Raw genomic sequence first — 26,716 nt, forward strand, 5'->3', positions numbered from 1 at the left:
GACCTCGCATACGGCACGCCTGGTTTGAATGGAGCGGCTGTTTTGTAGGTTAGCTCTGCGTAGTGATGTGATAACAACGGGGACACAGCGCCAACAGCATTGGCGGAGGAGGTGTGAAAAGTTGTCTCCTTCTGTGCAGCTTGATCTAGCTTATTTCGTTTTTGTGACAACTACTCAAATGTCGATAGCTTATCAACCATGGCCATTTTGATACCTTGAGTCCATCAGAAAGAAATGTAGAGGCGGAAAAGCGACGGCCCAACACCGAGACGTAATCATGTCTCTATATAATTTCACCATTACAACTACAAACGTCAGAATACCTTAGTAAGTTTGTTATCAACGCGCTTGCTGTTGTTCGCCTCTCCTTTCCTTCTCCGCATACAGAACCGGATGGTTATGCCTCGTGCAATTTAATATTTTTTCTACGTCAGGAGAAAAATGGTTACAGCACAATTATTACAGCCCGACTAGAAAGCAAATAAATCTCATATTTATTTTGTATGCCCTCAGTGACCTGCTGTCACTGAACCCTTCGCTACGGCGTCCATCATAGCGTGAGTGGCATTGGGACGTTAAACCCCAATCAACGAACCAACCTCTCACACTCCTTCCTTTCATCATTTTCGGTGCTTTGCTGGGCAGGAGTGCCGATAGAGAATTAAATGGAAAATTCATAGGGACACATAATTACATCATGGGTCGGGCACGAATGCGATCGCATTCGAATCTGTACGTGCATTTGCTGTTCGGTTTGGTGAAATAAGTTGCCCCAAGCCAGCCAGGTAACTTGATAACCGAGGACACAATTTTTCCCCCTATGATGCAGCTAACACTCTCAGATTAGAGAGCGTTCGGATGTGCGGTCTCAGAACACGTAAAGAATTTCCGGTGATCTACATTGTTAATGCGGGAGCATTATATGGCTCTGTTGCGTAAGCAATAAGTGTCCGAAAATTAAGTCGCTCTCTGAACACAAATATGTGAAAGTTGAAAGTATGATCGTTACAGATAGTGCATGATAAAATGTTGCCGTGGGAAAAATTTGGTTGATCAGGTGTGATTAGGTGATCAATTAAACGCGAAAAAAATGCACTTAGACATCAAAAAAGCCATGGACGTCGATATGGTACATAGACGTCAGAATAGCCACGGACGTCGTATAGCCTGTGGACTTTTTGCTTTCGATTTGCTCCAGTGCGGGTCGCCGCAGTGATCCAGAACTTTTTCGTAGCCCTCCACTACTGCACCCTTTGCTGTCTTTTGTCTTTCGTTGTCTTCTCCATCCTTTCACGGCGCTGTTCGTGTGCGTGCCGAGAAGCGTCCGCCGCTACTTTGGCCACCAGTCTAGACTGGCAGCTAATGGGGTCCTTATACAGCTGTGGCTGGAAATTCACAAAGTCTACTCCAAACTTTTCCATGACAAACGTTTCCATGGCGCGAAAAGTCCACCTGAGGGACCTGCTGGTTGTTCCTGAGCCCTAACGACTGCATCAGTCGTCCCACCCCTTATGAGCCAGCTGCTTTTCATAACGGCGGTCCTGTAACGTAACTCGGTCTACAAATACCAGGGGCGTTTTGTTTGGGCGCACGAGTACCACAACTACTTCCTGCTAGGTGCTGCGACATTTGGTCATGTCAAACGGCGTTTGGTGAATGTTGGCCCTAATAGAGACTGCAGCCTTTCCTGGCGTTTCAGTCTCTGCTCTTGCTCATTTATCAGGGGCGGAAGGGCACTAGTACCCTTATATCCTGTGACTGGACACAACCGACTATGTTCCTGTGTCAAGAACGGTATGCATGAAAGCAATGTCCTGTTCTGTGTATCTTCTTCTCCAGCTGCATCATCAAACAGCTCTTGCGACAGTGAAGCAAATCTGTTCCTACAACCACTAACAGTGCACTTTGATTCCGTCGCCCTGCCCCTTCTAACTCAAGCTTTCACTTATCTGTCAGACACTTAAAATAAGTGATTTCATTGTGGTCATATCTGCATAAGCCACATTCGAATTTCGCCTCGCCCGATTCTGCCACGTAGTCTGGTTTAACTCCATATGGACAGAATTTTTGCTGATGCCCTTCTCTGTACCACCTGTAGCGGCGCACCGGTCTAGGTTTGTACGTTCTCTTGGAATTCTGTCTTTTTTTGTACTTTCGCGCGTGGTGAAAAGAATGCGTGCGCACGCGAAGCGTTGTTTCGTGACAAAGAAGAAGCAGCCTTCCTGCAGCGTCGGTCATGGACCTCGACCCTCCGGCCAAGGATGGCACGAAGACGCCAAAGGCATCCAGAATCTCCAAGAAGGCGACAAAGAAAGCACCCCATCACCCGAGTGATACAGAACAGGAAAAGGATTCGTCCAGAGCATCGCGTAAGAAGCGAAAAAGGAACGCCGAAAAATCACCCGATCATCGCAGAGACACAAGAACCCAAGAAGTCGCCGATGATGGTAAGCACGTTTCTGACCAGGCAGGCAAGCATGAAGCGCTTGCCGAGACATCGGCGATTAGAGCTGCAGGCATTTCTGGTACCACCAGAAACGATGAGCTGCCAACGTCGTCCCAGCTCCCGACTACTCAGCGCGGTGACGTCACCGCGAGCAGATTACAACCGCTCGGCCCCACGGAAACAGAGCGCACCATAGTGCCAGCTTCGAGCGAGGGACAAGCGATGCTCCCAACAGCAAGCGACGAGTCAGCTGCTGCTGCCACAGGCGGCGTTCCTGGTGACCTCGCCACCGTTCCAACTGAGGAAGTCCAGAGCGCTGACGCAGAACCGCCGCACACGACGCGCACCATACGCAACGCGTCTGCAGACCAAGCCGGCGTCGAGGCTGTGGAAGCGACCAAGCCGAGCTGCCCTGCAGACCAGCCGAACGCGAGGTCTCAGAGCGCGCGGCCGCAGCCCACCGTGGAGCGCCCTCAAGATGGGAAGAAGCCTTCGGGGTTTCGGATTACGGTAAGCAAAGCACTGCGAAAAACGAAGGATAGGTTTTAACCAATTTCCATGAGTGATGACGTCTCTAGCGCTGTACTTCTTTCATCACGGACCCCATTGGGCCCAACAAAGAGCACCGCAGACAGCCTGTTACATTTCAAGTGGGAGAGGTTTTGCACTGTCCCAAGTTCGTGGGCAATTGAATATGTTCATGAGCTCATAGAATTTTTCAGTAAAAATTTCCATTTTAACCCTTCATCAAGGAGGCTCACAGGAAACCATAGTATTAAAATGAGTCAATTTAAACTTGCGCCAATAATATCATTTTGAATCAGAGTGCTTATGTCCCACCATTGCTCCTGCTTTTCTAGTTCTGTTGTTTCCCACTCGCTGCTGCCTGCTGCCTGCTGATTGTGGCCTGAAGCTGCGTATTATCAAAATTTGGCTGGTCTTGTCCTGCAGTGCTGCATTGCCGTTTTGTGGCACGTTTTAATACTTTTGTGGACGATGTAACTGAGAGTTGTTGCTAAGGAAAGGATAGAAACTATGTGTACTTGAACGCACACTGCACACAGGAAAACAACAAACGCTGCTGAAAAGTTTCGTTCCTAGATGGATAGTAACAGGCTGTAATGTCTACTGGTCATGGCAGCTACCGAGAATTTTGCACGTTTTTGACCACTACGGCTACGTTCGGCGAGCTTTATATTGACAATAACTGATGCCGGCAGATCAGTTAATAATGCAGTTCCACTTTTTCGAACAATGCGGACAAACAGTGCGTATATCGTAAGATTTAAACGCACACCATAGGCAAAAAAACACAAGGGACGCGCGTTCACTGGAAAAAATTTGCTCCAGGTTTTCGCCGTTGCCCAGTCGCCCGGTATTAAGGCGAAAGCCTTTAATGCCTCATACGGTCGTTAGCAGCCGTGTCGGCAGCCGTGTCGACAGCCTTGTCGGCGGATGTGTCCGCGTTTTGAAGGGTGTTCACCGAGATATGCGAGACAGTTATTGAGAAATTTTCTTTCCGCAAATACAATTTTTAGTTTCTTCATTATGCCCTTCTTTCTTCTTTCACTCCCACTTCCTGTCTTCCTGAACGGTGCGGTTCGGGAGTCCACCGAGATATGCGAGACAGTTACTGAGTAATTTCCTTTCCTGAAATACATGAGTAATTTCCATTTCTGAAATACAATTTTCAGTTTCTTCATTACCGCCGGTCTTTCTTCTTTCACTCCCACTTCCTCCCTTCCTGTACGGTGCGGTTAGGGTGACCACCGAGATGACAGAGAATTTCCTTTCCTCAAAAATCGTTGCGTTCAAAGGGCAAGGCATCGCACCGAACGTGTGGTGGCGTTACTCCCTTCCTTTACGATGCCGTTCGGGTGTCCACCGATATGACAGAGAATTACTGCTCCATTTCCTTCCCTCAAAAAGCATTGCGTTCAAATGGCAAGGCATCGAGCCGAACGGGTGGTGGCGTGCCTCCCTTCCTGTACAGTGCGGTTAGGGTGTCCACCGAGATGACAGAGAATTACAGCGTAATTTCCTTTCCTCAAAAAGCGTCGCGTTAAAAGGGCAAGGCAACGCGCCGAACGGGTGGTGGCGTTCCGTGGACTGCCTGGCAGCGCTGCAACACGCTGTCGCGTTCCACTACTAAAGGCGAGCTTAAGCGTCATTAATTAGCAGTTAACTAGTATTAAGGCGAAAGCCTTTAATGCCTCATAATGTCGTTAGCAGACGCGTCGGCAGCTCAAAGAAGTTTGTTCCGGAGAATGGAGTACCACAGGGATGCATTTTAAGCACTACACTCTTTGTCGTAAAAATGAATTCGTTAGCCCAAATCATCCCAAAATCAGTTATGTACTCAGTTTATGTTGATGACCTCCAGATCGCTTGCACATCAACCAACACATCAACGTGCGAGCGACAAATACAATTGACAATAAACTAGCAGAATGGGCAGACAGAAACGGATTCCAGTTCTCTCCTCAAAAAACAGTGGCCGTGATGTTCTCTCTCAAACGAGGCCTTCAGAACAATCCCGCTCTCCACCTAAAGGAAATAGAATTACCGGTAAATGAACAGCACAAATTCCTAGGTATAATTTTTGATAAAAAGCTAACGTTCCTTCCACACATTAACAACCTGAAAAAGAAAGCTTCCCGATCCTTAAATGTTCTGAAGGTGCTTTCACGTAAACGGTGGGGGTCCGACAGAGCATGCCTTTTGCACATTTACCGTGCTCTAGTACGATCCTGTCTAGATTACGGGTGCATCGTGTATGGGTCAGCGAGACCATCATACCTAAAACGACTGGACCCCGTGCATAACCTCGGTTTACGTCTCTCAACTGGCGCTTACAGAACATCCGCCATAAACAGTCTCTATGTCGAAACAAATGAACCCTCCCTTACAAATAGAAGAGCTATACTGACATCTGCATATGTACTAAAAACACGTTCATTGCCAAAGCATCTCTGCTACCCCATAGTTACAAAATGCCAATCCAGACAACTCCTTAACAACAAACCACAAGCAATCAGACCACTACTCCTCCGTTTTGAAGAAATATGTGAAGAATTAGGTGTACTGGACACATTGCCCAATATTGCCCCGAGACCCCGCCCACTGCCACCTTGGTTCATCTTTCCCTCAGTATGTGATCTTACGTTGACCCACATACACAAAAATCGAAGTCCACAAGAATATATATTGCAGGAGTTCTTGGCATTAAAACAAAAGTACGACAACTTCATAGAATTTTACACAGATGGCTCTAAAACCGCACACTATGTTGGGAGTGCAGTAATACATGAAAAAGAAGAAAAAATAGTTAGGCTACCTGAGTGCGCATCAGTTTTCACCAACGTTTTTAGATCACTTTCAGTTTGCAAGCTCCCCCGGGCCGAGCCCGAGAAAGCGGCCCCCGTCCGCTTCCACTCACCACGCGGCGCTGCTGTCGCTGTCGGCCCGGAGCCGCCGGAGCGCTCGCGCTTGGCAGTTGCTGTGACAGCCTGTTCTCATCCGCGATAACTTTGGGAGCGAACACGTCGAACTCAAATTTGCTGCACTTTTGTAGCTGTCACGTTGAAACTTCAGTCTCATGGTTAAATAAATGTTTCGCCTGGCTAGTAAGGGTGAGATAAAGCGCAGGGTGATGCCAGTTCGCAAAATACCAATCGTTTGCATTGCGCTTTATCGCATCGCGTTCGCGACCTTTAGCGCTATGCGTATCTTGGAGTAAAGCTATCAATATTTTTTCGGTAGGATGCACGAAACATCAATGAAAGGTTAAAACTAGCGATGTTCCACTTCTAGATCAGTCCCGAAATTCCGCGCTATATTATCAACGAAGCACCGTCCATACCAGCAGCATTTTGCACGTTCTTTAGAATGCCAATTTCAGTGAACACAACTATAAATGCAGACACACTTAGCTGGATGCAGGGAGGGAATAACTATAGAAGAGCTTTTTATTCGCAATGATCGCACAGACGGGAGTAGCGTCCTGCACTTTCATTTTTAGAATGTTAATTTCATTGAACACAGACAAGCATTAAATGCAGACACACTAAATCGGAAGCACGGAGGGAATGACTACAGAAGGCGAGCTTTTTTATTTGCAATAACCTTTTCTCTGTTCTCCAGCCGAAGGTTGTCTCTCGCATAGAAGTGCATGCGTTTCACTATGACAAAATGCAGCAGGTGGCATGTAAAAGTGGCCATATGCTCTGCACATCCAAGCCGAGCAAGGTTTTGCAATTGCAGCTCGTCTAGCACCTCCCAAAAAATGTCCCCAAAAACGGGACCTTCTTTCAAAGAATTCGAGATTGCTTAGTTTACAATGTTGGTAAACTCTAGCATCTTTTTGGTGGGATGCTTTAAGCACCTTTGCTTGAAGCTTTTGTATACTGTAAGATAAGCGTCACTGCCAACAACTGGCACAGGAGTGCTGATATCTTCCATGCTGATATCTGCTGGCTGCTCCAAATCAGGCGGCGGCGACGATGGCGTAGGCGCGAAGGGCCACGCTGGTCGGGCAAACAGCGTGGCGAGCGCCACCGCGCGGCAGGAAACGGGAAGGCGACAACCCGCGCACCGCAGCTTTCTAACTGAAAGGGATCTAAAAACGTTGGTTTTCACAGCAGAAAGTTATGCCATTGCTGCGGCAGTTAAAGAAATAATCACGAAAAATATTCCAAATAGTGTCATCTACACCGACTCACTCAGCGTAATTACAGCACTCAACTCCAGAAATGCAGTTCAGCCTATAATAGGAGACATAATACATAACATAATTAAAGCAGACACACAAAGACTGGCAATAAAGTTCTGCTGGGTCCCTAGTCATGTGGGAATCATGGGGAATGAGAGGGCTGATGCATGTGCCGCACGTGCTAGTAATGTACAAATAAAACAAGTAGATATACCTTATAACGACTGCATGAAACTAGTAAAAAATAAACTTAGAGGAAAATGGCAGGCCTCTTGGGACAACGAACTTAACAACAAGCTACATTTAGTAAAGCCTGTCCTTGGTGAGTGGAAGACCTGCGGGCATCAGGAGCGTTTTATTGAAGTGATTTTATGCCGTCTGCGAATCGGACACACACACATTACACACAGCTTCCTGCTTGCAAAACAAGAAAAACCAGTGCGAAAAATGTGGAAACGAACTTACAATTAATCACATTTTATTCTCATGTGTGAAACTTGAAAAAATAAGAAAAAAGTACTTCACTCAATTTTACAATGAACGCATTCCTTTTCACCCTGCACTGATCTTAAGCGACAATGCAATTGTTAACATATCGTGTGTTTTTAGCTTTTTAAGAGAAGCAGGTTTTCTCGACAGACTTTAATTTCTAGCTCAGAGCTTTGCTCCACTTTTTATACACCTCAGTCGTCTTCTCATTCCCGAGAAGAATGCTGAGGTTTTTACTTGAATGGTTGGGAGCCTCGGGATCCTTGCCCAGCCAAGGATTGCCACTGAGGTTACTCGACCTTCTTTTAAAGGTTTAATTCTCACATTTTCAAAATTTTTATTCCAGCAATACACTGTAGCAGCAAATCAATTTTTAGGCTCTTTACACCATCGATTTTTTTTCGCTTTTTAGTAAAATGCTACAGAAATCAATTTTCATACACCTTGAGCTTGGCGCATGATAGCCTTAGATGCTTATGCGCCACTAAACCCAACACAACACAACAAGCAGCCGTGTCGACAGACACGTCGGCAGAAGTGTCGACAGACGTGTCGGCAAATTCGTCCGCCTTTCGGCGTCACTGCTTAAAAGGCTCAAGGATCCAGCATGAATAAAGGCGCATCTAGTGAATGCATGGGCTTCATAAAGTATAAGTAGTAGTCAAGAAAAGAGAAGAAAAGAAGAAAACAAAAAACAAAATAAAAATAAGATGTGGAATTAAAAAGTAAAAACAATAAAATTAAGAAAAGAGCAAAAAATTAAATAAAAACAAAATATGAAAAATAAAAAGTAAATGAAAACAAACAGTGGCCAGGAAACGCTTTCGCCTTGCAGCACTTTTGAGAGCCAAAGTGCCCCCTGAAAATAAGTCATTAACCTGTAATTAGTCGCTAATTAATAATTGGTCATTACTTCGTCATCAATTATGTGTGAAGTCATCCAGTGGTGACGTCACCAGTGTCATATAGGCAAAGTGGTGCGGAAAACGCTTTCGCCCCTACGCACTTTAGATAGACAAAGTGCCCCTGAATGTTTTGTTTCTGGAGGCTACAGTATGAACGTTCCATCATACCATGAGACATTTTAGGCAAGTGGATTACTAGACAGCTCCGAATAAACTATTTACCTCATATTCACGTTCCATAAAAGTTTTTCTGGCCATAAAAGGGGATAGTGGGGCAGAACGAGGCACGGAGCAAAACGCAACAGCTTGTTACTCACCACCCCGTCGGATTTAAATGAGCTAACATGCTACCTTGGTATTTATGCGCTATGACCCGCCGCATGAGCATCATCGAAAGGTGCTGAAAAGGCGCAGCATTTTGTCCTTTAGACTTGTCAGAACTGTGCAGCTAAATCAACCTGGTGTCCAAGGTTAGTGCAGGTTAGGAATTACCGTTGTTTATTGGTGTCATGTTATGCAAAGTTATAGAATTTTCGCGCCCCTGGTGACTGAGATAAAATCATTTTAGCAGCATGCTAGATGCTGAGCAAAACGCGATATTCTATCGTAGTTCGGTTGGACTAAATAAATGTAATGGCTTTGTTGCTTTCTCTAAAAGCTGTGCGCGTGTTTTTCCGCGCTCTAGGAAAGTCTGAACGTACAAGAGAAAAAACTTAGGCAGTGGCTTAGCTCTGGTTAAGCCTGGATACGCAAGCGAAAAGCTGCAGTTATGCTTGGTTTGACGTTATGGCTGTCGCAGTTCGCGCACAATGCACTGGGAGCACCACGATAACAGTGGGGGCGTTCGGCCGTTCACACACTGCCTGTGCGGAGGCGGAGGAGGTGGTGGTGGTGAAAACATTTATTCAGAACAGGAGGTGTTTGGATCGGCCCGTAAGGGACCGATCCTTACAAACACTAGGTGGAGGTCCCTAGTTTGGGACCCCAGTGGCGGTAGCCGCCGCCCGGGCGCGCCCGACTAAGGCTTGTTGGGCCTGTAAGTCGTGGCAACCGAGCAGGGTCGCCTCCCAGTCCTCCCGGGTTGGGTTGGGGATAGGGGGAATGGCCGGGTTGGAGGGGCAGGCCCACACCATGTGATAGGTGTCCGAAGACACCGCACCACAGTGCGGGCAGTTGCCGCTAAAAGGAGGGGTCAAAATGTTTTAGTGCTGCCGGGCACAGAAATGTATTGGTGAAGAGGCGGAGAAGAAGCCGCTCATCCGCCTTCTTGAGGCCTTTACATGGGCTAGGGTAAAGGCGATGGCTATCTTGAAAGTAGGTTGCGATATTTTTGAACGTATAAACCGGATTAAAATCGGGTTCCTGATCAGGTGGGGAGGAGAAAACAGCCCGGTGAGAGAGCGCGCGGGCGGCTGCGTCTGCTGCCTCGTTTTCTGCCAACCCCTGATGAGGAGGGGCCCATATGAGGTGACGGTGTGCGGGGTCCGTATCCCGTATGCAATTTTGGTATATTCGATAGGCTAGGAAGGGAGTGCTGCCTTGTTCGACGTTCCGACAGGCCCCTCGCGAGTCGGAAATTATGTATTTTGAATTGGAATGTGAGGCCGCGAGAGCAATCGCGACCTCTTCTGCTTGTGTTGCACTGCGGGCTCTGAAAGTTAGGCCGTTAACTGTGTTGCTGTTGTGAACTACCGCGGCCGTGTACCATCCCCAGTGATGAGGGCCGGAGGCGTCCACGTAGTATACACCAGTTTTGTTGCCATAATATCGGGCTAGCGCTTCCGCTTGTGCCAGGCGCCGACCATTATGGTCTTCATGTGACATGTTTGCTGGAAGAGGCCGCACGTGGAGGGCACGTCTCCACAGTTCCGGGATGCGAAACCTGTCTTCCATTGGAGGGGTGTATTGTATATGGAGTCGAGCAAGAATGCGGCGACCCGACTCCGTTAGCGACAAACGCGTGTACTGGTTTGTAAGGTGCGCCTCCCGGAGCTCCCGGAAAGTATTCACCACCCCAAGTGCCATAAGCCGGCTGTTCGAAGTAGTGATGGGGAGGTCAAGGGCACGTTTAACAATTTTGCGAAGGATGACCTCAAGGGCATCCTCCTCTTGTTTCCGTAGGTGGAGATAAGGAGTCGAATAGAGAATTCGACTAGTTACGAAGGCGTTTGCCAGCCGCAAGGCATCCTTACTTCGTAACCCTCCGCGTTTGTTGGAAACCCGGCGGACCATGCGGCCCACCTGGTCCCCCACCTTACGGAGTTTGGCCAATGTAGTGTCTGGCCGCCTGTGTTTGTGGATGTAGAGTCCGAGTACCCGTATCTCATCACTTTCGCGTATGGGACCACTCTCGAGAGAAAGAGATATTTTAGTTGTGCACTTCTGTGAGGGGCGGAGGTGCACAAATTCCGATTTTTGAGGGGAACATTGAAGACCGCAGCGGCGGGCGTAGCGGTCTACTATCGTCGCCGCTGTTTGCAGGCTGGTTTCAATATCCCCTGTGCTGCCCTGCGTGGCCCACAGAGTGATGTCATCGGCGTACAGGGCGTCCTGCACGCCGGCGACACCACTCAGCTGGGCCGGCAGGTGCATCATGGCCAGATTGAAGAGCAGCGGGGAAAGTACCGCGCCTTGAGGGGTTCCCCGCGTGCCGAGTAGGTAAGGGCCATGGTCTCTATCTTGAATTCGAATGTAGGATTGACGATCCATTAAAAATTGGCTTATGTATCGGAATGTGTTGAGGCCACAGTCGGTGTGACTTAGGTTAGTGAGTATGATCTCATGTGTTACATTGTCAAATGCCCCTTTAAGATCCAAGGCGAGTACGACCCGGTCATTATGGGGGCATTCGAGGGGGTCAAGGACTTCCCGATTGAGTTGCAGGAGGACATCCTGTGCGGATCTGTGTGGGCGGAATCCGAACATGGTGCTCGCAAAGACATGTTTGTATTCAAGATATGTAGATAACCGATCCCGCACCATCGTCTCCATTAGTTTGCCCACACATGAGGTGAGAGAGATGGGGCGGAAGTTATCTGTGTCAATTGGTTTGCCAGCTTTAGGAATAAAAGTGACCAAAGCCGTTTTCCATTCGACTGGCAGGAGGGTGTCCCCGCGCCAAATCGCATTGACGTATTCCAGGAGGGACTGGTATGCCAAGTCGGGCAGGTTCGTCAAAAGCTTGACGGTGACCTTATCCCGTCCTGGCGCAGTGCCCCGTTTCATTTTGGCGAGTGCCGCCCGCAGATCATGGAGCTGGAAAGGTTGATCCAGCTCCGTGTTCTCTCTGCCTGCATAAGAGTACGCAGATCCACGGGGGTCTTGGGCTGTACACAGATACTGGTCCCGATGTTTCTGTGCCAGTTGAGTCGTGTTGCCAGGAAAAGCGTGCATTGCTCGCTGCAAATGTTTTTGTGTTTCGGTTCGTGTTTGGGTTGGGTCGATTAGGGCTCGAAAGAGACGCCACGTGTTTCGGCTGGACATTTGTCGCGCGGCCGTGTTGCATCTATCTACCCAGGTGGAGTCGGCGAGTTGGGCCGCGTACTCTGCCGCTTTCTGGGTAAGCTCGGCAATTCGAGCTTTAAGCTTTCTATTGTGTTTCTGGCGTCGCCAACGGCGGACGAGGCAGCGACGGGCTTCCCAGAGGTGTAGAAGGTGGTTATCTACGTCCGCGACCGCCTCTGAGAGCTGGATGTGTGTTTCGTGCGAGGAAAGGTGTGCCAGCAGCTGTTGGGACCATGCTGTGTAGCCTTGCGCGGAAATGGGTGTATTATCAAGTGAGTTAAAAGTTTGCCTGAATTTCGTCCAATCTGGGATACGGGCTTGTGTTCTAGGACGCTTGAGAGGGCGTGTGCGTAGTGTAGTGTTAATGATGCAGTGGTCGCTACCGAGGGTCTCCTCGGTGTTGAGCCAGTCTGCGTGTTGTATGTTGCGAGTGAAGGTTAAGTCCGGGCATGTATCCCGTGTCACGGAGTTTCCTAGCCGTGTTGGGTGGACGGGGTCCGTGTGGAGGGTGAGGCCCAACGTGGACGCAAGCTCCGCCAGCCTACGTCCGCGCGACTCCTCCTTGCGATACCCCCACAGCTGACTGGGAGCATTAAAGTCGCCCACAATCAGCAGGGGATCGCGGCCCGCTACTCTTAGCGCGCGGCTAAAGAGGTCCGCAAAAGTCACTCGCTTGAGTTTGGGAGCGCAGTACACGTTGAGTATATGCAACGGCGGGTCCCTGCGGCGGAGTGGTAGGATAGTCACCATTACATAGGAATACTCGAGCTTGAGGTCGAGATCCACTAGGTTGGCTGTGTAGTCTTTGTGAACGAGAAGACAAGACGCGGGATCCTGTTGGAACGTCGTGTAATTTGAAATTGTGGCGCCCAGGCCTGGCTCTTGGAGGGCAACCACGGCTGGTAAGGACCCGAAAGGTTCAAGGTAGAGGCGGAAATTGGCCCGCTTAGTGCGGTCCTTAAAGCCTCTACAGTTACACTGTGTTATTGAAGTTGACATGGCCGAATTGGAGATGGCGGGACTCCTTTGATTAAGGTGTCTCGCCATGATTTAAAATTCTTGGGGGGGAGGAGGAGGGATTGGCTCCCTCAGAGCCAGCTACTTGCGCCATCAAGGGGGTGATGATGGAAGGAGCGGGGCAGCTGTCCTCATTGTCCGAATCAATAATCAGACGGTTGAATTTTAAAGGACGGGATACGTCCCTAATGGACCCCGTCCGACGGAGGAGGCGGGGGTTGTCCAAGATGTGTTTTGATACTACCGCGGGGACGGCAGATTTGACCTTGGTCAAGATTTGGTACATGGCGGTCTCGATCATAGATCGTAATTTAGAGGTTAAGCGCTCCTCCATCGCGGAGATGGCTGTCACGAGGGCAGGCGAGATCTCCGCGTCGCTCTCCATTGCGTCCGAGTTCTGCGGGCTCGGAGCGGCGGACGCCAATTTTGATTCTAAATTTTGAATTTTGTTGAGCAAAAGCTCATTCTGTGCCCGGAGCACGTCGATCTGTTTTTTGTATTCCGCGTCGAGTGCGGAGACGGTAACTGGGGAGGCGGGGGAATGGGAGGAGGAGGAGGCGATCTCAGCCCAGCTGCTCACCTGTTGTTTGCCGTGTTGAGACGCTGATGCCCGGGCGCCGGCAGCGCCATTTGTCTTGAGCGCAGGGAAGTGGCCAGCGTCCCTGCCGCTGGGCGGTGGCGGTGGGGGCGTAGTCTTGTTCCCGGGCGGTGACTTCACCGAGGATGATGATGATGACGTTTTGTTGTCGATGCCGTCAGCCCCACGCGGCGTTCCGCCACCGGCACCTGAATTGGGATGACTGGGCTGCCGGCCAGGTCGCTGTTTTCCAGGGAACTCGGAGCGCCTAGCCTTGCGGCCGGGCACCTTGAGCTGCCTGAATTTCCCCGTGCATTCCCGGGAGTTGGTGGCGTGGGCTTGTCCACATACTGCACAGGACGGAGTGCACTCATGCGGTGTCTCCACCCCGTCGACGGTCGACACCGCACTGCCACAAAGGCCACACGTTTGATCCGGGCAGGGGCATGTGTCCGCTCGGTGTCCCACGGTACCGCACCGCACGCAGGCCGGGACCGTTTTCTTATAGGCACGCACAAGGGTGACTTCTGAGTTGTAATGAACGTATCGCGGCACCACTTTGCCCACAAAGGTGAGCGCCGCGACGTCTGATTTTCCAAGCTTGCGGATATCGGCAAGCTCTCCAGCACGCCACTGGATCTTGTTTTGCAGAGTCTCACTGGTCTCGTGCTTGGCCACGGTGATGACGCCGCGGCACACGTCACCAGTGAGCTTCAACTGGCCGTACATAGAGAGCTGGCCTTTCGGTGTTGTTAGTTCGAAGTCCCGCAATAGCTTGTCTGCGACGTGCGGCTCTCGGGTGCCTGCCACGATCAGGTTTTGCTCCCATGTGGGGAGCAGGCTGAGCGATGCTGCGGCCTTGGCGCCCAGGTAGGCCGCGAACGCTGCTCCCAGCTCACCATGTTGAAAGACATCCTTCAGAGCGACGGTCACCCGGGGCTTCAGGATGATAACGATGTCTTCGGGATGAAGCCGCGGAAGCCGCTTTGGTTTCCAAGCAGGTCCCTGGGGCCCACCGTGAAGCGCTGCAGCGCGCGCAGCAGCGCTGTGCCGTGTTGAGCGGCCTGGCGACGTGGCGTCCGCTTTCTTGGAGTTAGCTTTCCGCTTGCGGGAGCGGCGTTCCACTAGCTTGAATAACTTCAAGTTCTCGATGGGCGCAGAGTCCGGGCTATCAGGCGCTGGATTTGCTGGAACCTCGGACCAGGCCATGGCGTCCGGGTCGTAGCCACGTTGTAAGCTTGGCGAAGCCATCTTGCCGCGGGTGGGCGACTCACTCACGGCCGGGCGCCGGCGTAGACGTTAGGCCTAGCGCCGCCGCCACGATACCCAAGTGAAGATCGGCCCTAAATGGCCTAAATTTTGCCCCACCTGTGTGCGAGAGGTATGCACAGGTAGCTGTCGTCTTCGGGAAGCCAGACGCGGCTGTGTTGACGGGGTTGCGGTCGAAGATCCGTGGCTCCAGCCAAAACTTGGCGGAGCCGATGCACTGACGTCCTCTCGCTCCGCGCGCTCACAGCGCCCCCTAGCAGCGACTCGGCGGAGGAGGAGACGGTAATCGGCGCGGTTAAAATTCAGGGGGCACTTTGGCTCTCTAAAGTGCTGCAAGGCGAAAGCGTTTCCTGGCGCAGTTTTTCGTATTTTTTTTTCATTTTTGTTTTGTTTCTTTCTTATTTTTATGTTATTTTTCTTTTTTTTCATTTTATTTTCATTTTCATTTCTTTCCTTGTTTTTTCTTTGGCATATTTTGTTTTTCAATTTATTTTGATATTTGTTTCATTTCTTATTGTTTTTAATCTTCCTTTGCTCACTTATATTGTTTTTTATTTCTATTTTTTTTATTCATTTTATTTTATTTATGAAACCCATGTATTCACTACATGCGCCTTTATTCATGCTCAAAACTTGAGCATTCGTTGCGGAGTGGTAGCGTCTCCGCTTCAAATGCCGAACGCCCTGGTTCGATTCCCATACACGACGCAGTTTCTTTCCAAGTGAAACCCATGCATTCACTAGATGCGGCTTTATTCACGCTCAAACATTGAACCTTAGTGACGGAGTGGTAGCGTCTCCGCTTCAAAGGCCGAAGGCCCTGGTTCGATTCCCAGCGCCTGCGCAGTTTCTTTTATTGCGAAAGCAATACTACTCGCACTTTCAAGCCTTCGCGTGAGCCGGCCGCAGTTACCTTTGACCTTTAGCGGAGTGAATATGGGCGACCAACTCGCTGCTTCAGATAGCCCGGCTACAGTTACGCCGCGCCGCGCCGCGCACCTGTGGCGCTACTGCCGCTGTGACGTCATACCAGATGTAGATTGTTTTCTTTCTCTCAGTCGCAACAACATCAAAAACAAAATATAAAAAAAAATTACCGTAGACTCTGAGTCGCCGCGCAGCGGCGGCCGGTAGCCACGCGTGACCTGTAGACGCGGCGCACGGCGTTCCTTCAGTTGGAGGCGCTGCGCTTTTGCTTTCGCAACCTATCAGGCTTAACCAAAGCTGAACCCCCGTCAATTTCTTTTTAAGTAGTGACGAGTAGGCGGCGACTGCTGCGGCCACCTGCGCCGGGTGTGACATCACTCCTTTCGCGCATGAGCAGAAGTGGCAAATCTGGGCTCCGGCTCACGCGAAGCGCGGTGTTGACTATCCTAGTACAGCTTTCCGCTTCAAAACAATGAATGCCGACCAGCGCACCGAAAACGTCAAGAAACCTGTGCGGAGAGGCAAGCTCGGAGATATCGGGGCTCTACCCTGCGCGGTAAATTTTGGGTGGGGATGTTCAACAAGTGCCAAGCAGGGGTGTGAATCTTGCCTCTGGCAATGCTGGACAGACTCGTTTAAGGTGTATTTAGCATCCCAATGTGCGAGGGCTAAGGCGATGGCTGCCTCCTCTGTCACCTCAGGCGTAGAGCCCGATGGAAGACTGACTTAGGGAGGGGGTTAGGGTTGGACTGTAGCCACCTGTTACAGCGTCATGCGTTGTTCCTGCGGCGTCTAGCCAATTGGTGTCCTGAGCTTGTCCGTAATACTTGTAAAGGTTATTAGGAAGGGGTTGAACACCGAGAAGTGTATGGATGTAGTAAATTCAAATAGGGTTCGTTGTGCTTTTCAGGGGGCCTCAGGCCTCTCCAAAAGTGGTGATTCGGCGGTGATGAAGAAGGAGACTGCTGATGATAAAGATCATGAAACAAAGAAATATATTTACAGAATTTACAAGGGTAAAGAAACTGAAAGTTAAAGAAACTAAGTCACGCAGACAAATCAACAACTGCAAGTTAAATAAAAAAACAACCTCCAACAAAGAAATAACTTACAGTAACTTACTTATCGACTAAATGCATTAGTTAAAACCTAGGTGCTGTGAAAGATGCGGCCAAGAACAGAGGTTCCACCTAGACTGATGTCCAAAACTTTCGCGGCCCATTTTAAGGGTTCCAGGAATAAGGAAGCTAGGGCGACAGTCTATCTCTCGAGTAGGCTCTAAAAGATTGCCTATAGCAGTTAATGGAGCCAAGTTCCTATGCTTTCGTTGCAGGGAAGAATAGTATGGTGATTTTACTCAGTCGGTCTTGTGCACTGTTATATTTTACCTCATAGAGTGGGGCAAAATGCGACATTTTAATGTTTTAAGTTTAATTACATTTGACTGTGTTCCTATTAAGCAGTAGCCTTCATCTTTGGTGAACGTGATGCCGGGATGCTAGGGAATGAGTCGGAAATATGTTTTTTCACGTCTGAGAAAAAATACGGCGACAGTTTTCATATTTATACCCTGTTTTGCCCCACTCCTCCCAAGTAGTCAGTCGCCTGAAGCATTATAACAAAAAAAAATTCTTTGTTTGCTACACTCCTGAATCATTCGCAACGTCCACCTGACTAAGCAAAAGGCCCCGGCCAAAACAAGATGTGCCCTTGCTTTAAGCAGTGTGGTGAGCCGAGAATCTTAATAGAACACCAATGAAAAATGGTTGCAATGATGGGCAATAAAATTCAAATCCAGGCGTATTTACTTTTACGAATCATGAATTGGTTACCGCATCCTCAATTAAGTCTTTATGAAACGTCAGTCATATCGGGTTCGATCCTAGCAGCGTGTTCGCCAAATGCAGCCGGTACAGCCAGCGATGACAGCGCCGCCCACCGGCAGGTAGCAGCCACCATTAAGGCTGGTTATAAATATTCATTCAGAACGACGGCTTGACATCGCCGCTATGGCGCAGTGGATTAGAGGCACGTGTTGCGTATGGAAGGTCGGCCGTTCGACTCCGCTCTCTGTACTGTAATTTTATTGTTTTTTTAATTTCATTTTTAATTTATTTTCCCTTTTAGGTCGCAAATCGTGATGCATAGTGGCATATAACGCCGTTTAAGATTTTCAAAAAATTTACTGCATACTTTTACACAGATTATTCACAGCACTGGAATATCACTTTTCAATTTAAACTAAACATTACATGGTTAGTAACAATGGGTTGGTTTAGACTTTTAAGCATTATTTATGGAATAATTATCCCTTTTACGTAAGCCGTTGTGACAATCTTCAGTCACCGTGATCAATTCACCGTGGTTTCAAGCCTTGTGGCTGTACAGGCTGCAGTTGGCGAATACGCATCCTGGCCGCGGCGGTCAAATTTGATTTGAGGCAAAATTCTAGTGCCCCGTGTACTATGCGATGCCAGTGCACGTTAAAGAATGCCAGGTGGTCGAAATTTCCGGAGCCCTTCACTACGGCCTCCATCATAGCCTTCGTCGCTTTAGGGTGTTAAACCTCCGTAAACCATAAAATGTATTCTATATGACTCAGGTTTAAGAAAGTCTTCATTGAGGATGCAGTAAAGGATTCATGATTGTTAGAAATGAGTAGGCCTGGATTTAAGCTTTTATTGCTCATCATTGCAACCTTTTTTCATTTGTGTTCTATTAAAATTTTCGGCTCTGCAAACTGTTTAGGCAAGGGTACATTTCGTTTTCGCCGGGACCTTGTGCTTGGTCAGATGGACATTAAAAGCAGGAGTGTAGCAGACAAAGGATTACTTTATACACATTCATGTGCTTTCTGATATATCGCACATACAAAACTCTTGAGCCCGAAGTAGCGGCGACCTAATTCATTTTTCTGTGGTGCACCCTTTCAGAGCCCCGAGGTCCCCAAGAGGCGCATCTGCATCAAATGTTGCGCCGGAACATCCTGCCTATTACTAGCCGTCTTCGCCACTGTGCTTCTGGCATTTCGAGGCCCCTCCCATGGACGTCAATACAAGACCTGCGACACGCTGGCATGCGCCGCCTACTCGAAGCGGCTGCAAGAGTCCATAAACGTCTCTGTGAACCCTTGCGACAGCTTCACACATTATGTATGCGATGGCTGGAACAGTCGCTACGAAGCCAGCGTCAACGACATTGCGCTCCTGTCCGCTCTCACTCGAATGTACCACATTGTTCGAGATATGAACGTACCCAAGAGAGGTCAAAATATGATGCAACGCGCCGCAGCGTTCTACCTCAGTTGCGAATGCGTTGGAAGAGGCCGCTGCAACGAACTACTACACGTCGCGCTGGCGCTGGAGGGAGCGAACATCGTGTGGCCTCTCAAGGCGCACAGTCCAGATTTCCTACACTCCCTGCTGCACGTGTCCATGAAACTTCGTTGGGCAGGTATCCTTACTTTGGAGGTAATCAATACTAAGCGAAAAAAGTACCTGCTGCTGCGACCACCGCTAGCTTTCTTCATATTAGGCCGCAGGGCAAAAGAGCAACTTCGTTCCCCTGGCAGCAGGGAGCATTATTTCGAGGTATTGAAAACAAAATTCAATGCCGCAAGTAGCACCGCCATTCAAGGTGACCTAGTGACATTTGAAGAAACACGAAATGTCGAAATAAAGATATGGGACGAGCTCTGGAAAAACGCTGCCGCACATCCCACGTTCAAGATGAAAAAGGAGTTATTCTACAATTCCGTCCCAAACCTCACGCTGGAGCGGTGGAAGCGAGCTTTGAACGACTACGGAGTGTGGTTGCGTGACGATGAAGATGTCGGGTTCCTGAGCGAGTCAGTGCCCTTTCTTCGTGCCTTCCTCAGTTTGTGGAAGAAGTACGGGGAGGAACAGATGCACCTTCTAATGTCCTGGTGTACGGTTCAGGTGGCGGCGTGGTTTGCTAACCAGGAGCTGCTAGTCAACTTCTACGGCACCGAGCAGAAGGTGCAGCTCATACACCGCGCGTTCTGCTTCAGCAAAACTTTCATCGTCACCGGCGACAGCCTGCTTCACAGGTGCGTTGTAGTGTACAATACTTTGATACTTCGGTTCCTGACTGCAGCGATAGTTCGCGGCTTTTCTCTATCAGCGACCATACCTCGGCAAAATCACGAGTGCTCCCTCAGTCTCACTCACAAAACTTTGGTCAACCTACGCGCTCACTGAGCCTCACTGTCATAAAAGCCTCGGCACATTCCAACTCATGAACTCACTCATTTACGATTACAACTCACTTGGGATCACTCAAACTCACCTCCCTTCAGGTGTCAAGAACCAATAACGAGTCACGCCTCACGCAGACTCACGACTTATCAAGGCTCACTCAATCTTTTCAACTCACGACTCATTTGGTCTCACTGGCTCATTTCGACTCGCGACTCATCTGGGCTCACTCATTTCGACTCATGACTCATGTGGACTCACTCATTTCGACTCACGACTCATCTGGGCTCATTTAAGTGCAATAGGTATTACGAGTGAACACTACACGCGACCGGACTGACCACTATTCATAAAATCTCAATGTCAGCATGCATCACCACGACTCGGATCACGATCTGAATGGGAGCTCAGACTTACCTCGACTCAGATCATGATCTGAACATGAGCCCGGACTCACCTCGACTCAGATCATGATGTGAATGTGAGTCCGAACCCACAGCTCAGATCATGATCTGAACGTGCGTCTCGACTCACTCACGGCTCAGGTCAAAATATGAACGTGAGTCCGGAATCACCCATGACTCAGATCATGATCTGAACCTGAGTCTAGACTCACTCACGAATTGGATCGTGGCTTTAAATAGCATGAGTGAGCCCGGGTGAGTCCACTCATTAGAGTTCACCCACCTACGTCGGCGACCCACAATCAATTTCTTGCGGTTAGCCGGTGCAAGCATGATGATCGGTTTTTCGTCAGGATTCCGAAGCAAGCTTCATTTTTCTTCTTTACAACCTGAGACAGACAGACAGAGCAGGGCAGAGCAGGTTTGCTGCAAGTGAGTAATTCGTATGGAAGAAGCTAGTTCGCTTAGGTAAAAAAAGGAGCAGTGTCTATAATAACAACTTTCTGCAGTCGTTTGGCGTACAAGCTGCCTCCAAAATAATTAGGAGGTTTTTCATCCCGCCTAGCCTTTCTGTATAGCTGTGCAATCATTAAGTCCGAAGACGACGCAGTAAAGCCACTAAAATTAAGTGTACTTCACAGACTCATCTGTCAACAGAGAACCGTCAGGAAGAGTTTCAGAGAAGCACTGGGTGCTTTGCACTCTAGAGCCGTTAAAAGCGCTGCCTGTGGAGACACACTTATTTTCCAGGCTTAAAATGACTCAAGCAGCTTGAGATAAAAACACGAAAAAAATAGAAATAGCACTGCTGGTCTTGTGTTCGTTTGTTTCTTCCAAATACGAGGAAAAAATAGGTCATGAAGCAGCTAGCAAATCAATTAACGGCAAGTTACTTTCATTATATCGCTTTTTTTGCATTGTAACTTAAGAGACTGAAATGAGCGCAACCCTGCCCATTCAAGATTTTAACGGCGCGTGATATATTCCTGTGTTATGCGCTGTGTGTCACGGTCAACGGTCAAGAATGTACTGCCGTACTGCCCTCATTCATGTGTATATGTCCGATTTACGCTGAGCGGGTTGTCATGACGATTTAAGAAATGAGAAAGAACTAAACAGCGGGCTGCTTCCTGAACCCCACGGTTCTTCAGCTTCATTTTAACATAACGCCACGAGACGAAAGTGACACATAGTGCACATTTACAGATTCAGCGACGCCACTCTCCCTGGGGATCTTCGGCCTCAAGCACAGGCGCTGATTTGGGACGTCCGTCAGTCTCTGCATGGGCAGCTTCTCCGCTGGAAGCATTACGATGAGAACGTGACTGTGGTCCACGACTGGAACTCCACCTCTCTTGCACTGCAGTACTTCGACAAACCAGCTGGAGAGGACTACGACGGCGAATCGGGTACGTACACGCGCGGATAGGCACCCTTATAAACACTTCTCCGAAAACAGTTCCCGTTAGTCCTAGAGTTTCCCTGCGGACACTCAAGTTGGAGTATATGTCACAGGAAGTGAATCAGTTCATTAAACCCCAAAGTTCTAACTTTCTCTGATAGCCCGGTGGCTGCAAGATTTGTTCCTGTTCCTAAATCCAGTGACACTTCAAATGGGCGCAAATACAGGGTCTGTTCTGAAAGTAGTAGGACTGGTTTTTTCCTGGGTGAACGGGCGGACGAGAGGTGTTTTGCGCGTGCAGGATCGTTGAAGGGGGATATTGGGAATGCTGGGTAAAATGGGCAGTCGGCACTCGGCCGTTGAAGAGAGGAGGTCGCTTGTACTGTGAACCCCTGTCATAACGTCTCGTCACGCAGAATCGTCGAGCGTTTACTGGATCAGCGATACGCGATCAAAGTTTGAGTAAATCTTGGTAAAAAAGGCGAAGAGACTCACAAAATGATTAAGGCGGCCTACAGTGACGCTTCCATGGGTAGATCAGGTGTTTTTTGAGTGGCACAAGCTGTTCCGAGAAGGTAAGGAAAGAGTGGAGGAAGGCGACCGCTCCAGACGCCCTTGGACCAGTAAGACCAACGAAAATGTGTAGCGAGTGAAACATTTACTTAACAAACAGTGATCATAGAATGAGTATCAGAATGATTGCTGATGACTTGAACATTCCTCAAACCCAAGTTTTTGACATCGTGACAAAAAACTTATCCATGAGGATAGCGTGCGCGAAGTTGGTGCCTGGATTCTTGTCAGAGGAGGAAAAGGCCAACCGGTAGGATCTTCTTCATCATGTGAATGAGGACCCCGATTTTTTGCCCAGCACAAGGCGGCAACGATGCCTCAGCCCCCTACAGCCTCGACTTGGCCCCGCCAGACTTTTTTCTATTCCCGAGAATAAAATCGACGCTTAAGAGGGAACATCACGGATCGGTAGAGGTGGTTCAGCAGGCCGTGACAAGGGAGCTAAATAGCATTCCGGTCCAGGCGTTCCTGGATTCGTACGAAAACTGTAAAACTCATTGGCAGCAGCGTGTAGGTTAGGAAGGATGCTACCTTGAAAAATTTTAATGGTTTGTACTATCCCTTGAATAAATTTTGTTTAAAAAAAATGAGTCCTACTACTTTCAGAACAGACCATGTATGTCGCCCCATTTCACCTACCTGGGCTCAATCGAATATCAGTGAAAATATCCTGAAGCTCCTCGTAACAATCATTGGCAAAAACAATATAATTGTTTCTAAAATACGGCTTTAGGAAAAGGCTACGAACTACAACCCAATGATAGACGAAACTGTCTTGGACGTCCAAGACGTCCATAGGACATACAGGGGAGTTTTAGTGCCCACTGGAAACGTACTTGATGAAAACCATTCATGGCCTCACATTCGCTCTTGACAAACACAGCCACGGTGACGTCTTATTCCTTCTTTATTCAAACTCTTTTGGTGCCAAAGCACTGATGCGCACACCAAAGCCCACCATGAATTTTCCAACCGACCTTACGGACTTCAGCCGTTGCCTGGGAACAGCGACGCCAAGTTAAGTTTTTTGCGCGTGAAATAAAAAAAAAGATTTAATGAATTTAGCCCTGACGAGGGTTTGAACCTGTGCTGGCGCGAAGAGTTCAACTTCGCTGGTCAGTGCAACAAAGCAAAATGATACCGCCTCAATTGATCACACCTCGTGCTAGTCTTCAACACACCCGCGCTATGCATTGCACATCGTGGTCTTCATCAGCTTCGATTTGCGGCGCGAACCGATCAGATAAGCTGAACCTCGACCAGAGCTTAACCAGAGTCGAATACCGTCGACAGAGGTGCCGACGACCCAGCAAAGTAAAACCATCAGCCAATCAGACTAAACACATGCTTCGCACGTCCGCTCGGGTTAACTACGTTAAAAGCGTACCATTTTTTTTTATCACGTGCAATTCCAAGGCCACGCATCAGGCCTTTTTATATAAAAGTAACGTCTGGTGTGCAGTATGGAGTGAAGAAATGCGTGTGGAGCCATCGTAGTTCTGGTTACATCAACGACCTGACGTCAAACCTCAACGAAACAGTGCGAATGATCGCAGGGGCTGCATTATTTAGGAAAATTAGGCCGCTTGAAGATCATGTAATTCTGAACCATAGAACAGCAAAATGGGGTCTGGAATGAAAGATGACGTCTAGTTTCGATAAATAAATTTTTACGACCACATCGAGAAAAATTGGCAGTTGGCGTCCGTCATGTGTATGTACCGTCAGGGACAAAAGTGCTATACTCCACGCGGCGGGAGACGGAGCAGCGGAAAATGGAGGCACTTTGACGAGCTAAAGCACGTAACACTGAAACGAGCCAAGCGACATGCCTGCTGATGATAAAGGTCTCGCATTGGCTATCTCGATTCCAGATGCCACCTGCAGATGGCGTTGCAACGCAGTTTTTCGTTGCTCCCGCTCCCGCCGCGTGGAGTCTACCACTTCTGTCCCTTATAGTACATATTGTATGTACGCGCACTGTAGATGCGCTCTGACACTTTCACCTGTGCCCGTTCCCGCTTTACTCACCGCTATCGCCGAGCGCCTCACCTGCGTTCGACGATAACAGTGAACAACGTATCTAAATATGAACGCTTTCCTAAATCATTCACTTTCCAGCCCACGCAGATGATATTCTCATTGGTCACCACGTGATTGCTTGAGGATTATGTTTTGCGAGTTACTGCAACTGAGGGCTACGCTGGACCTGCTGGCTTCTAGGAAGTCACATGTGGACGTAGTACGATTGTACACCGTTTCCGTTGCCGGATTACAGAGCCCAAGGATGTCGACCAGGAAGGCTTAGTGGACATGGGCGGCTCGCTGGTGGCCAACTGGCAACTCGCCGCTCGAGCTTCGTTCCGGAACCGTTCTTCCCGGCGTCTGTCCAAGGTCATCCAGGAGCTGGGACTGTATGTACTCCGCGCTGATGGGTGGGAACGCGACGTGTCCCTGCTGCCGCACGCCTTCAGCTTTCCGTACTTCGATCATGGTACCACTCACGCGCTCAACTACGCCGGGATCGGCAGTCGCTTGGCGGAAGCGCTCAGTGAGCTCTTCCTCTGGGCCTACTTAACGTCTCGTCAGGCATTAGGTGCCTTCAAGGACCACTTTCGTTGTATGGAGAACGCCACATCAAATAAGGTGAGAGTACAACCAAGCCATTCAGAGTTGTTAGCATACTACCCGAGTATTATGTGTACAGTCTTGGACGCCTCACTACCGCCTCCTTGGCGACAGAGGGGCATAATGCTGTTGCACCGAAACAATCTACAACTACAACGACATGCTGTAGCTGAATCGGCGGTTTTCGCACTGACCGCAAGGTGGTGCTCGAGCAATGCTCTGGAGTGGTGAATACTGCGTTCTTCACACTGCCCTTGCTTTATTAATCTTCTCTTAACGGACCAGTTTTTTTGCTCTTAAGCGTCAAAGCCTTGTTATAATAAAACGAACTGATCAGCAGTATTGAACACGAAGTGTTGCCTTCTGCGTGTCTCTATGGTTTTTGAGCGAAAAATAACTTATGATGTCAGATAAAGACAGACGTCTGGCATCGAGCACGTAGCTACGGACGTGTCATTACGCACTTATATTTTGCGATACAAACTTAAAACGCTCGCATCTGAAGCTCGAAGCTTCGCTTTTCTAGCTAACGTGTGCATATTCGGTAGCACTATAGAAAAAGCACGATGATAGCCAGACAAATAGAAAAAGCACGATAGCAGAGCAGATCAACTTCAGCATTGGTACATCTTGCTAATAAAATCAATCTAAATTATTTCCAGCAAATAGTCTCTATACAGGGTGTCAGTCCTGTCGAGAGGAACTTTCTAGCAATCGTTTCTGGCAAATCAACAATGACAGAATATTTCTCGCGACATTCGCCTCAGGGACAGCAGGGACGTACGCAGCCAGTTTCGAAAGTTTGTTACGCACTCTACGCCTGCAAGAAAGCGTGCGAGTCAGCACACCGACGTCCAGCTCTGCGGCTGCAGTGTCTTCCTCTAAATCGCACATCACTGCGCACTTCTCATGTCGGCCCAGACCCAATGGACACTGAAACCCCCTTGGACGTCCACAGGACGTCTAAGGGAGTTTGGGTGTTCATCGCGGAGTTTAATTCTCAAAAAATTAACGGGTCAGTATTCGCAAGCCAGGAAAGATATATGCAGTCGGAATCAACGAAGGTGATCAGTTTAGCATATGCACTGCGATAGAGTGCTCTGACGCAGTTTATATTTGCAAAAGACTGTTTATACCGTAATGTCAAAAGCACAGACTGGTGGTCGCGTTGGCGTTGCATTGCACACCACGTGTCTATCTTCGTCCGTGTGCGCATGCACATGGGCTGCACCGCAATATCTGCGGCCGTATCATTCCGAGCCTCACCAAAGTTTCCGGTTTGTATATTCACTCTCGCAGATCGACCGGAATTCTTTCGCGCCTTACCTGGAGCCCCTCTCCCTGAAGACTGCTCTGCACGCGTACCGAGCGCGCAACGCCGCGACAGACGTTCGTGTCCGCGGCCTCGAGTTCCTGAGCCCAGAGCAGCTCTTCTTCGTCGCCGCGTGTTACGTGCGCTGCGCGAGGAACAGCGGGCCTCCGGGCGTCGCCGACGGGCAGTGCGACAAGGGGTTTCGGCACGTCGCCGAGTTTGCGGATGCGTTCGGATGCGCGCCAGGCACGCGCATGAACCCCTCGCACCGGTGCGACATTTTGTGACCCCTTCGTGCGGCTTTTTGACACTCGTGTTGTTGTGATTTGAGTGAA

General features: G+C 49.1%; 1 protein-coding gene across 1 annotated transcript; it reads left to right on the forward strand.

Annotated features, from left to right (window-relative positions):
• Positions 1-2,236: 2,236 nt before the first annotated feature.
• On the forward strand, positions 2,237-26,716 carry LOC149336559 (endothelin-converting enzyme 1-like). Its single transcript, XM_089554732.1, has 5 exons — positions 2,237-2,956; positions 18,779-19,914; positions 21,673-21,875; positions 24,720-25,087; positions 26,369-26,716. The coding sequence occupies exons 1-5, from the start codon at positions 2,237-2,239 to the stop codon at positions 26,666-26,668; spliced, it is 2,727 nt and encodes a 908-aa protein (XP_089410858.1). The 3' UTR covers positions 26,669-26,716.

The sequence above is a fragment of the Amblyomma mixtum genome, chromosome 7 (genome assembly GCF_055824585.1).
Source record: "Amblyomma mixtum isolate Tamu chromosome 7, ASM5582458v1, whole genome shotgun sequence".
In the NCBI taxonomy this organism is placed as follows: Eukaryota; Metazoa; Arthropoda; class Arachnida; order Ixodida; family Ixodidae; genus Amblyomma; species Amblyomma mixtum.